Consider the following 13,440-nt stretch of genomic DNA (forward strand, 5'->3'; position numbering starts at 1 on the left):
ACAAAACATTTTAACTAGTTTATCTTATACTGGGAAAAACATTAGGAAGTCTAGCTTTAAACTCAAAATTACTACTTCGTGTGACTTAAGTATTGTGAGTAAATTATATGACTAATCCATCTTTGTAGACCTTAGAAAAACGGTTGCAAAAAAATCTTTTAAATTCCGCTTGTTCTGGATATTTCGACAGTGAGCTTTTTGAAGGTTTGCTTCCACATATGACCAAAACACCGAATGACAAGCATGATCTAAAATAACCTTTTAAAGCAGGGATCTGCAAAACAAACATGTTTTATGTCTTTAAGTCTTTTGTTGATTCTTTGTTGATTGGATGGATGGATGAAATCTCTATACAGGCGGAAATTGTTGAGAAAGCTTCTAAAACCCCACAATCCTATCCTGATCCCCACTGGGTATTGTGTCTTAAAATAAAGCCGGTGTGGGTTATTTTTTCACAGAAAAATCGTGTGTTCTTTAAGTGCCATGACCTTGCATCAATTAGTTAAGAATAAATAAGAAAAAGCTGGGAGTGACGATTTATGGTTACATGCCATATAATGCCCAAATGCATCAAATTTGATATAACCTTTTCTGAGACCTATTGCATCACCTTGTGGTTAAAAACTTCACTTAAAACCCTCTTGTATCCAATCTGATATTTGTCTTCCACCCACTGGTGGATACCTTTATCACTGCAACAATTCAGACACAGTACATGAGACAATCAAAGATGGCCACCTTCCAATAGTTCCCAACTGGATCAAGGTAAAGAAAATTACCATTTTCCTGTGACATTTTCGATGACATTTTTAGTCATGTTCGAACATGAGTACTTAATCTGTTGAAGCAAGTTATATTTACTTACATTTTTGAATTTTAGCATATAGTAAAATCCAGTGGCAGGCCTTGCATTTCAGACCTAGGCCTTCACTTGTGCTGGTCTGACTCAATCCACCCCTCAATAACTTTTTTATGGCTACAAAAACCATGTTGCCATGCAGAAATGCAGTATAAAAAGCCTTTGCATGACAGATTGATACTCGTGTAGCCAGAATAGATATCTTTATGAATAAAAAAAATCAAAGTTCACATCTTGCCTTCTGCTGCAGTCGAGGAGGGTGACAAACGCCAGCTTTTCGTGGTCTTGAAAATAACATAATGGCAAATATAATAATCTTGAATCATGCAAATGGGAAAATATATATGCAAATAATTAATTTTTTCAAATTTTGTGAAAGGGCCTAATAAAGGTTCTAGAGTCAAGAAATCAGAATTTTCTGTCCATTGTTTCAGGCATTATTGGGTTAATAGTGGTGCTACATGTAATTCATATTCTAATCCATCAGGTGGCGGTAAAGGGACCGTGACGTGGTTTATCTGTCTCTGTAAATAATTACAAGGAAGCGCAGAAGAAGAGCCCTTCTGTGAGCTGTGTGAGTTCGCGGGAAACCGGCTGCGGCCGGGAGGCATTAAAAAACTAATTGAAGCCAGAAATAATACCTTGTCTTAAGTCTTGAACCAGCGACATTAGTTAGTCAGTTTCAAGCAAGCAGGATTAAATAAGAAGCCGTGTCACAGCCTCGAACCGCTGCCGTGCCTCGCGAGCTAGCGTGTGACGCTCGTTAGCCGGTTTCAGGAACACTGACAGAAAAGGAGAAAAAAAAAAAGCCCACCGAAGAGGAAGAGACAAAGAAACGCACTGGCTGACATGAGTCTCTTCAATTTAGACCGCTTTCGTTTCGAGAAGAAGACGGTGAACAAAGAGCAGGACAGCGGCTCCAATAGTCCAGAGTCCGAGAAGGAGAACAAGCCGGGTGAGCATTGTCGTGCAGCCCGCTCGTATCCAGATGTGTCAGACATGCTATCGTTAGCAGGACCGTCAGTGATGTAACGATGATGGTTGTTTCGTAACCGCGGTTCTCCACAACAATCCAGATGTAAACACACTGTTATTGATGCTGCTGAAGTGACCATGTGGTGCAACTGTGCCGAACAAGTTCAGACACGACCTGTGCAGTTCAGAAAGCGGTGCTGTCGGTCCAGCAATGTGGAAATCTGAAATGTACACACACGTCACACTCGGATGATGTTACTCGTTTCTGTCTTTTTTTTTTTTGTTCTTTATGTAAGACACTGGCGGCTTTAAAGAGGCGACACACCGTGTAAACCTAATTGACATTTTTGGTTATTGACACACCAATGACTCCTTTTAAATATTTTACACAACTCCCACAGTGGCATTGGTTTGTGATCCTGCCCATATTGGTTATATTTTATAGAGCATCAGAACTGCTTCAAATTGGTAAAAGAGGCTGAAGTTTTGCCTCACCTTTTATGTTAAGATAGACATGTCAGTCCATTGTTAATGTAAGCAAAATACAGCTTCTGCTGCACGACCATTTTGTTATACTTAGGTGGCTGTACAGTATTCCTAACCAAAAGGATTACCTGATTACTTATTGACCTCACACTTATATTATGCCCATGAAGACATGACTGTTGTTTTCAAGTGTTGCACTGATAGCTGTCATTATATCGTCCACAAGTTCAGTGTTACACTTGATTTCCATTGTGCTGCTATTGAGAGTTCGGGGTCTTGCTCATCGACACACAGCACTGAATTGTCACCAGGGGGATTTGAACCAACAAACTTCTGGTCACAGGCTTACTTCCCTAACCTTTCGACCATATTACAGTAGGACTAGAACTAGGTCTGTAATGCCCACACTGTGCACTGTATGATGGACCAAAGTGACATGTGTGACACAGTACAGTATTTTACCAAAAGCCAAACTGAATGTTGAATATGAGTGAGACGACATTGTTTCCTAAACAGGGTGCGAAGGGATTGATCATGTTTCATATTATCACTCACTGACATGAATGCAACAACCAATATGTTTCTGCCGTATTATTTTCCAGCTAAGATGAAACCTGCTAAGGCCGCACCGAAGTCCCATCCCAGAGGGGTTGTATTTGAGGAAGACCTTCCTATTGACTTAGACGAAGATGCGCTCATTTCTGAACCCAAGAAACACATTTCATTAACGGGGAAAAAGTAAGTTCTGTGTTGAATAATTTAACTTTCACTTATCGTCACAGTAATTCTGAAACATATTGTTTGACAAACGTCTTGTTTTTCTTTGCAGAAACCCTGAAGGTAATGCGTCCAAAACCGAGGGATCAGATCACACTGATGACGAGGACGAACTGGACAACAAAATAAAGAGGCTGCTTGAGATGTTTCCTCAGCTCAGTAGAACTGATGTGCTGAAGGTGAGTTGACATATTCAAATCGGTTTCATTTATAGAGCACCAATTGAGACAGTGCCAATTGGTACATGGCACGTGATTCAAGTTTTGTTTCATGCAAATCTGCCATATGAAAGTATTCTGCGTGGGACGTAAAGGAGAAGTGTTTTGTGTAATCAAGGCCTCCCAACATTTTCAATAAACAGCACTGACAACGCAAAGCGCTCTTATCCCATAATATGGGACCAGCAGCTCTCTGAAATGTGATGGAGCCTTGCTGTTATCAGCGTTAGATGTTAAAAGAATCGTTTTAAATCATATTCTGCCACTTCGAGGTTAGCCAATGAAGAGAGATCAACATGAGAGAAGTGTGATCTCTCCTGTTATCTCCTTTTCTGCACATAGAGCAATCACAAGTCAGTTTACAGCTCTTTTTTATAACGCATATGCCTAATTTAACAAATTCATTCTGATTTGGGGTAAATATCTGTTGGTGGCAAATTATGCAATTTCTATAATTAATGAGACAACATCTCTTTTTAAAGTCAAATGTTTGGCTTATTTGCTGTCTTTCAGGTGATCCAGAGTACAAGCACGATGGAAGGAGCAGTCGCTGCCTGCCTCATCCAGTTTGGAGATAAAGAAGGTAATTCTTTCTTAACTTAAAAAACTGCAGTGTGACACAGTTGTAGTTTAAAGTCAGTAGCTTTCTTCTGAAATGTTTTAGGAGGATAATATACAGTCTTGTGTTTCTTCCTGTCGATCTATTTGCCTTATAAATCCAAGACTTACATTTTTTTAAAAGTCAGTCGTACCTGGTGGGAATGTCTAAGAAAGTCGTTTCAGGAAGTTAGGAAGGTCATGCGGAAAATGTCCTTTTGTCCCCGCAGCACCAAATCCAAGCAGAAAGAGAAAGCAGGACGAATCCAGCAGCTCTCGGCAAAGTGAAGAGATTCAGTCAAGTAAAAAGAAAAAAACATCGGCGGTAAGACCATTGGCTTTGTGATTCAGAGTTTAACGAGTGTGCTTTTTTTTCTGTTTCTGCCATATTAGTGTTTGGGTTGAAATATTTAAAAGGCCTCTGCTATAAATATGTAGCATATGCTACCTATTTGCTCGGTTTCATTGGTTAAGCAGATTTGCTGAAGCAGAATGTACATCTTTGAATGTATGCGACAATTAGCTATTAAAAAAAATTCTTTGGTTTTTGATTTTCCTTCTCTGCATTACTGAATTGTAGATTTTTGCGACGTGAACGAGTGAAACGTTGATATTGTTTGTATGTTTATTGGAAGGTCTCTGACGAAGAGAGTGGAGAGAAAGAATGCAGCTGGGAGAAACAGGAAGCCATGGTCAGAAGACTGCAAAAAAAGTTTCCTGACCAGGACAAAGAGGTAAAGATAAATGTAGAAATGTCTCTTAATTATTTTTTTTTCGATTCATTGATTTTATAATCTGATTCTCTATATTGTCTGTCTGACATCACATCTTCATATTGTGTCACTGTCATGGAAGAGGTTTGCCTCTGGAAGCTCCTGCACCTCACACCTTATGAATTGGCTCTAAAAGATTGTCCTGGCATTTGTGTTGTCATCGAACTGTTATGGCGTCGTGCATGAAGGGAAATCACCACAGAGTGAATGTGATAAGTTTCTTCGTATTGCTTATCTGTATTCTCCATCGCAAAACGTCATTTCAAGCCTCGTGAGCTGCCCACAGGGTTTGTTCCTAGAATAATGGACGGTGCAAAGAACTTGATTTTGAAAATTCGGGGGCTTTTCAGCTTAAGAAATCTTAATTTGTTCTCTTTTTGTACAAATGAAAACTTAACAGTTTAAAATTTTGAACAAAACGAGCAATGACAGTATTTACAGAAAAATCTGATGTGGGCTTCTTCACACAGTATGTATGAATGTTTATGTTCATCAAAGGTCAATCGTGTAACGCTTTGCTGTTCAGGAAGTTTGTCATAAGGAGCCCCTGGTACGCTTGATCTCTAAAACTGTATGATCAGATAGTGCGTCTCTATCAACAGTGGCTTGTCTGCCTCCGTGTTGTGCACCTCCTACCTGTGTTTGCCCCTTTTGCAACATTTAAACATTAAAAACGTGAATGCATTCAATTCAAAGACATTTATCTGTCCAACTAATAGGGGTGAATCCCTAAATAGAAATAACGTTGAAAAAAGAAAAGGGAAAAAAAAGCAGTTATCGTGATGCTGGTATGTGTTTCTCTTGTTGTAGGAGCTGCGGATGGTGCTACAGGAACACAACTGGAACTTTGAAGATTGTCTGCAGGTTTTACAAATATTCTCCGATCCAGGTGCAAAATCCTCTCTGTCACATGCCGTCTTCTAAATGGTCATCTTTTAATTCATGACATCTGTGTGTGTACTGGTGAATTTAATGTCTTATTGATTCTGATATGGGCTCTCCCCCCCCCCCCCCGACACTAGATGACTCACCTGAGCCCGAAGCAAAGAAGAACAGCAAGACAAAGAGCAAAGACAAGTCACAAATAAGCCACAAAAAAGACTCTAAAATCTACATAGATGTCAGCGAGTCGGATGACGATAGTACAGATGACTCAGAATCTACAAAGAACAGCAAAGAAAGTGGAGATCACAGAAACTCTAAAAAACAAGGAGACCCCGTCGTCTTCGAGATCACTGACACAGATGCTACAGAGGACAGTGAAGACTACGACTCGGACGACAACAAAGGGCCAAAAATCACAATCAGCACTACAGCTACATCCACGTGGCTTCAGAAAGGTGATCCACCCCCCTCTGCTAAACCGGCCACTTCCTCTACTTCACACGCCGCCCAGATGCTGTCCAGGTTCGCCAGTGGGACCAGCATAGCTAAGAAGCAGGCCGCAGAGAGAAAGATAAAGGCCCGTGATGCAAATGAACCCATCAGTTCTGAAGGCGAAGAAGATGAAGACGCCTTAAGCAGCGGCTTCGATGATTCAGACGACGAGCTGGACACAGGACCTGGAATGACGGAAGTCAAGAAGGAGATAGTGACGTTTTTCCAGGAGGCCTCCACAGACGAGCTGTCGCTGATCTCTGGGTGCTCAATTAAAAAAGCCCAGAAGATTGTGGAGCTGAGACCCTTTAATAGCTGGCAAAGTCTGGTAAGACGACGTTATCATTATCGCGATGTGTTCATATACAACAGGCCATGAACCTCAGATACGTGGGAACAGGCTTCAGACCAGTCGCTTCATCTTGTATTTACTCACTGAGAACACGATATCTGTCGTTTGTGCCGAGATCAGACACTTAACTGTACAGTAGACTTTGTTTTCAGGATAATTTATTTTCAAACAAGCAATTGTCACCAGAGAGTAAACAAATCTGTGGCAGTACTGTTAAATAGTATTGACTCGCCGTCTGTTACTAGTGTAAAGAAATGCAATATTTTATATTCTTGTATAGATCCAATACGGTTGTTATTTTCCTCCGTTTGTTTTTATTGTTCTTAATATGGTCTTGTCACCTATCCAATACATGATAAAAAAAAAAAAAAAAAAGATCACCATTGTAGACAGAGCTGTTTTACAGTGTTGTGACACAAGAAATATTTCCTGCATGATTTAATTGTTTTATAAATACATTTATTTCCCCAGTGTGTGGACGTCTATTGAGTTATCAGAAAATCTGTTTGTTTGTTCTTCAGCTTGACGTTCTCCACAAGGACAATGGACTTTCAGAAGACTTGCTAATTGGCTGCAAAGTCGTCCTCAAAGAGCGGCGCGTCGTACTGGGGCTCATGTCCAAATGTAAAACGATCTCTTCAAAGATGGTCAAACAGGTCACTGCAGTCATCGATCGGGGCACAGGCACCCTGGAGCAGCCCAGTATACTCAACGCCCAGTGAGTCAAATGTTCTAAATCAATCTGAAGCTCACGTTGCATCTCAATTCCACATTACATGTGAATTGTTTTGACATTTGGCCTGCATAGCTTGAAGAATCTGTCTCGGTTATGGTCCAAAGAACTGTTTTTAAAGGAGTCTTTTTTAACTTCTTTTTTCCAGGTTTGAGCTGAAACCTTATCAGCTGATTGGTCTAAAGTGGCTGCTGCTTCTTCACGAACACAAACTTAGTGGCATCCTCGCTGATGAAATGGTAAGAATTCCTGAGGTGTTGAGAAAAATAGCTTTAGTTTTACTTACATTATTTTCACTGTCGGTATCAGAGTTCCTCTTGTTGCGGATGAATAAACAATCGAAGTTGAGAAGAAAGCGAGAAACTAAAAGCAGCCGATTATGTCGTTTGGGTATTTTAGTATTGAGATGACGACTCAAGTAATGTTTTCACTTGTGCAGATATGTCCGCTGTCAGCAGTTTCTTTAGAATAGTGGTTTACCTGATCAAGTACGATAGTTTCACACTTGATCTTTGTGTTGAATGTGTAGCAGCACCGCTTCATCTCTTCTCCTCCTCCTCGCTGTTTTGCCATTTTTCAGGGTTTAGGCAAAACTATCCAAGCCATAGCGTTTCTAGCCCAGTTGTACCAGAATGGAATCGAGGGTCCCCACCTCATCACTGTGCCTGCCTCCACACTGGGTAAAATCCTCAGCATTGCTCACATCTAAATCCTGCTTGCTTCAATTTGCCATTAATACATCTGTTCTTTTGAATTTCTGCTGTAGATAACTGGGTCAGAGAGCTGAAGCTATGGTGTCCAGATCTCAAAGTTCTAGTTTATTATGGTAAGACTCTAAAGTCACATCTACTACCCCAAAAAAATCACTTGCATTACCCTTCTTATATTTAAACCCCGAAACTGACCGTGGTATTGGAGTATTCACTATGATTAAGCAATGTCTGGCAGCTTGTACAGTTGTATCTGAAGTATGCTCAACTGAAAAAACGTCGACATCATTCTCCACAAGTCCATGTTAATGACAAAAACAAGATTGAATTTATAAACAAATGTAAGTGCCAGACTTCCAAAGATTGGAGCCATTAGAAAATCTGGTTGTGCTGCAACAGATTTTCCCATACTGCAACCAAAAGAGCAACAAATCAACACAAGCCTGTTCATCTAGCATGGAAGTGGGACCCTAAAGTTGCTGCAGCAATCAGCTGGAAGTCTCTTAAGTTCTTTTCAGCAACGCTCCCTCATCATTTTTCCTAGGAACAATCCAGATTGTCTCTATTAAAACCATCTGATCTGATTTGTCAGCAATCTTCCTGTGAAGCCGATCGCTGGCAGAAGCACCATTTTTTTTACCATCATTAAGAAAAGCGGTCTTCAGTTTAAAAACTCTAGGCGGTCTCCAGGTCTGCTTCAGATTGTAGGAAATGTTTGATCTGACATGTGCTCAACCATGACAACCCCCACCAGCTCAGTGATAAGTGAATGTTCATCTGGGTGAATGATTGCTTTAATAGAAAGAACAAACCACTGGCCACACTGAATGTAGGATTTTCCATTTGCATTGTGATAAGGATCAGTGAATATATGTATATAGTGTGTGACGTTGTGTTGTGTACAGGATCTATGGAAGACCGCCGCTACCTCAGACATGACATCCTCAATAAAGATGTGGACTTCAATGTCATTGTTACCACGTAAGCGTCCACCCTGCTGATCACAACAGTAAAACACGCTGCGGTCAAATTTGAGCTCACATCTTTGGCTTAATTGTTTTTAACAGGTATAACTTGGCAATAGGCAACGACAACGACCGCAGCCTGTTTCGCAAGCTGCGTCTGACGTATGCTATGTTTGACGAAGGCCACATGCTGAAGAACATGAACTCTCTGCGTTACCGCCACCTTATGGCCATCAATGTAGGTTGACGACCGTATTCTGAGGCATTTTCACCACCACAGTCATCCAATACCTCTGATATCTTATATCCACTCTTAATGGCTCAATTCTTTCCCTGTAGGCGGAGCGTCGCCTGCTGCTGACTGGAACGCCTTTACAGAACAACCTCCTGGAGCTGATGTCTCTTCTGAACTTCATCATGCCTTCTATGTTCTCCAGCTCCACCACACAGCTCTCCAAAATGTTTTCTATGGTTAGAGTTTGGTTTTAAAGTTCAAGTTCGTCTAGTTTGAAACAATAATAGTCGCCCCATTTCATTTTCCCAAGATTTGTTTGGCAATACAGAGGCTTGCTTTCCTTTGAATTGGAAATATATTTATGCCTATATACTAACATTAAAATTAAAACCCAAGAAGCACATTTCAGATACAGAATCTACATGAGTGTTGAAGAGGCTTCATAGCTCTCTAGACGTACGAGCTACGATAATAAATCTGGTCATTTATTTGACATTTAATCTGATTGTAATGTTTGATGTGTCAGAAATCCCACGAGGAGCAGAGCCGTTTTGAGAGGGACCGTATATCTCAGGCCAAACTCATCATGAAACCTTTCATCCTCAGAAGAGTCAAGAGTGAGGTGAGCCAGTCTGCGGAAGTTCAAACATTCATATCTTGCGAACGTTATGTCTTTAATTAAAGAAAGTATGCATCCATATCATTTTAGGTCCTCAAGCAGCTGCCAGCAAAAGAAGAGAAAGTGGAGTTCTGCCCAATGAGCGAGAAGCAGCAGGTTCTCTACCAGAAGCTCTTTAAAAAGCTCAAGGCTTCCATCAATGGCGAGAGTAAGACACATTGAAAGAGCTGAGCTCAATGGTCTCTTATTTCACATGATTTCTTTTCGTGGTACAAATGATCTGTTGTGTGTTTTTTTTTCTCCAGAGCGGGAGTTATGCAATGTGATGATGCAGCTAAGAAAGATGGCCAACCACCCTCTGCTTCACCGGCAGTACTACACCACAGAGAAGCTCAAAGCTATGAGCAAACTCATGCTCAAAGTTAGTCTTGCTCTGAGAAATGGCTCCCCCCATTTGGGATTTTACTTGATTTTGTGATTATAACATTGCCTTTTTCAAACGATTCTCCCCACTTACTTGGCTGAAGACATCAGCCTTTTAAATAACTTTAACCGTTAACTTTATTCTTGGATTTCAATGGAAAAAAATAGTTTTTGTGCCAAGACTTTTTTATATTAAGTTTGGTTTTTCAACCCGAAATCAGTTCTTCTTTCTGTTGTGATATCTCTGCAGTAGATTTATTTATTTTGTTGTTTCCTCATCAGGAGCCGACCCACCGTGACGCAGATGCCGCTCTCATCCAGGAGGACATGGAGGTGATGTCCGACTTTGAGCTGCATCGTCTGTGCCGGCAGTATTCCTCCATCGGCTCCTACCAGCTGGAACAAAAGCTAATACTTGACTCTGGAAAATTCTTCCTCCTTACACAGCTGCTGTCCTCACTAAAGGACAAGGTAAATAAACAGATGCGCTTTATTGCCATCGAGTCGTACGTGTCCTCTTCACCGCAGATGAAATGTTGTGTTTCCTGTCGATCCACAGGGAGATCGAGCGGTCTTGTTCAGTCAGTTCACCATGATGCTAGACATCGTGGAGGAGTTACTGAAACATCTCGGCCATCGATACATCAGATTGGACGGATCCACACCAATTGCTGACAGGTCAGACTTCTGGCCTTTAAACATTTAGGTTTGTTGGTGTGTTTGGTTAAAGAAAGGAAAAAGTGGAGCATCGTCCACGTCAGGTCATGTTCAATGTGTCATCGTGACTCCCGATTTGTTTCGTCACTATATCACTTGTACAAAGAAATTGTTTGTCCTTTAAGGCAATAAGAGTTTTTTAAGAGCTACTAGTTGTATTCCTCGAGGAAGAATGAAACACGTCATCCTGTTAGTTCATGTTCCTAATGTTTTTAATTTGATCCCCTATATGTGGCTTTTTTCCCTTTTGTTTGGCAGGATTGGGTTGATTGATGGTTTCAACACAGATCCTGATATATTCGTGTTCCTGTTATCAACGCGTGCCGGTGGCCTTGGCATCAACCTCACCTCGGCTAACGTTGTCATCCTGCATGACATCGACTGCAATCCTTACAATGACAAACAGGCAGAGGACCGATGTCATCGCGTTGGCCAGACCAGGTTAGATTTGATCTGTTTGGAGGTTCACGTTTGACCTGCAAAGTTATTTTTCCTGTCTTCTTTTGGGACAAAAGCACCAACTATAATGTACCGCTTTTGTGACGCCATCGGCCAAATAACATACAGTTCTCACAAAAAGTTTGGGATATTCAGCTTTCAGGCGAAATTCTAGGATGAACCTAAAATGCACTATAACTTTGACAAGTAAACTTAATGTGACCTCGAAACATTTGAATGCACATGTCCGACTTTTCAATGTTTCAGTAATTTTTTGCACAACTTCTGTTCTCTAACAAGGAGATTAACAGCAGAATTCAAAGCTGGTATTCGATCCATGAATCGATCAATATATTTCCTGATTCAATTAGAATTGGTATTTAAACAGTGATTCCCACCATGCTGTTCACAGCGTACACACCACTGGCTTTTGTTTCAATAAATAGTTTGAGATGAGGAAATCGCCATTGCATGCTTCTACTTAACTGCTCTACTTTCATGACATAGTATCACTGTAGCTTGACGTTTTTACATTTTCCATACATTTCACCCGGAAGCCAAATATACCCAACTGTTTGTGAAGAGTCTAATAGATTATACTTGCAGTTCCAGGACATCCTGAGGTGAATTGTTACATTCATAATGTCCGGATGTAGTGTAGTGATCGATTGCTCTACAATCAATGTGTGTGGCAGGACTGTCCAAGTCATCAAACTGATCAGTAAGGACAGCATTGAAGACTGCATCCTACAGCTGGGCCTCAAGAAGTTAAAGCTGGAGCAGGACATGACTGCTGCTGAGCACGGTAAGGAGATATCAATACATAACGTCTACTTAAATAGCTGCAATGACACAGTATTATCCTGTAATTGGTAATCAACTACCTGTAAGGCCATTTGCTTATGGTATATCATGTTTTTTGTAAAGTAAAAATCAGTACTGCAAAAGCAGTGATGGTAGAGCCAACAACTTTGACTTTATCCATCAAGAAACATGTTGGATGTTTGCTCACTTTCTTCTCTAGGATGTGCTTGACCTAAAAGCAGAACAGCAGGCTGTGTAGTCGTATGTGTGGAGACACTGCAGCAGAGGACTTCTAGTTTATCTGAACCAATTGCAAAAAATATATGAATTAAATCCTGTTTGTTCTCCAGGTGGTGAGGGGACCATACCTGAAGACATGGCATCATTGCTCAAAGCCTCACTGGGACTGTGATATGCAGACATGTGATACTTGAAACTGTACAGAAGTCGTTTGAAGGCGCTCCTAAGACTGTCCTCAGACATAAGTTGTCCAAACTAATGCACACTGTTGTGTCTTCGCCTGAGACCCACTGCGACCCACTATACTGCCATTAAAAAGACTGAAACCAGGTTTACTGTGCTGCATGGTCGCTGTGCCTAAAACACCTTTTTATATGTACACAGCTGCTTCTTCGACTACACGACCAGTATCTCAAGGTGAAACAAAACTGAGCTACAAAATCCACATGATGATTGGACGCTCAAGCTAATAGTGAAGCAGGAGTTTGATTCTAGTTCATGCACCACATTCAGTCTATCACTCGCATCCAAATTCAAAATCAAAGACATTGACAGTTGAGAAATAAATAAAAAATTTAAAATGCCCGTCAGATAGTGGAGATTTCTTTTCAGCCTTTCATTTCGGTGTCATTGCCTGGAAAATCGTGCTTGTTCTTAAACCAAATAGCAGTTAATGATGGTGACGGCTGGATAGCAGCAGGTTGGACAAACCTAAGATTTTTTTTTTCCTGTTCTACTGCTTCAATTACATCTTATTGTTGTATTATAGCTCCATTCATCAGATGAGGCAAACTGATGGTTCATTGTTGGTAGTTTGGGTGTAGTAGGTTCATTTGATGTAGTTGCTCTACCTTTTTTTAGTGCAACCACTAGTAAGACTAAATCAACAGAAAAGACAAAAATGTCAATCCATTTAATTTCACTGCTGTTTCCAGTTCTTTAAATATCTTGAGCCTGGTAACAGAAAAGATGATTTAAGGAACCAGCTGCTGCATCCACGTGCTGTATTAAGTGGCTAATGTCTTCTAACTGTTCAAGTGTTACTGTAAAGGCTTTTACTAAGTCTTTTGTATGTTTTTTAGGCCTCTGTTTGAACTGACTAATAAATATTGGAATAAATGAGCGGTGCCTTCTGTGATTCT

General features: G+C 40.7%; 1 protein-coding gene across 1 annotated transcript; it reads left to right on the plus strand.

The window, feature by feature from the left end:
- The first annotated feature begins 1,395 nt into the window (after nt 1-1,395).
- smarcad1a (SNF2 related chromatin remodeling ATPase with DExD box 1a) lies at nt 1,396-13,421 on the plus strand. Its single transcript, XM_080467524.1, has 23 exons — nt 1,396-1,814; nt 2,923-3,058; nt 3,150-3,276; nt 3,829-3,898; nt 4,143-4,237; nt 4,548-4,646; nt 5,496-5,574; nt 5,708-6,390; nt 6,936-7,132; nt 7,296-7,386; nt 7,728-7,827; nt 7,914-7,973; nt 8,763-8,838; nt 8,925-9,060; nt 9,162-9,293; nt 9,584-9,679; nt 9,767-9,884; nt 9,982-10,097; nt 10,382-10,570; nt 10,659-10,777; nt 11,075-11,257; nt 11,950-12,059; nt 12,409-13,421. Exons 1-23 carry the CDS (start codon nt 1,709-1,711, stop codon nt 12,468-12,470), a joined length of 3,180 nt encoding a protein of 1,059 aa, XP_080323650.1. The 5' UTR covers nt 1,396-1,708; the 3' UTR covers nt 12,471-13,421.
- The last annotated feature ends 19 nt before the right edge of the window (nt 13,422-13,440 follow it).

The sequence above is a fragment of the Lipophrys pholis genome (genome assembly GCF_963383615.2).
Source record: "Lipophrys pholis genome assembly, chromosome: 7".
In the NCBI taxonomy this organism is placed as follows: domain Eukaryota; kingdom Metazoa; phylum Chordata; class Actinopteri; order Blenniiformes; family Blenniidae; genus Lipophrys; species Lipophrys pholis.

Excerpts from the sequence above, each read along its gene's own strand:
- smarcad1a (XM_080467524.1), top strand. The coding sequence starts at position 1,709 with ATGAGTCTCTTCAATTTAGACCGCTTTCGTTTCGAGAAGAAGACGGTG. Across the intron at positions 5,575-5,707 it reads ACAAATATTCTCCGATCCAG|ATGACTCACCTGAGCCCGAA; the intron begins GTGCAAAATCCT and ends CCCCGACACTAG. Across the intron at positions 10,098-10,381 it reads TGAGCAAACTCATGCTCAAA|GAGCCGACCCACCGTGACGC; the intron begins GTTAGTCTTGCT and ends TTTCCTCATCAG.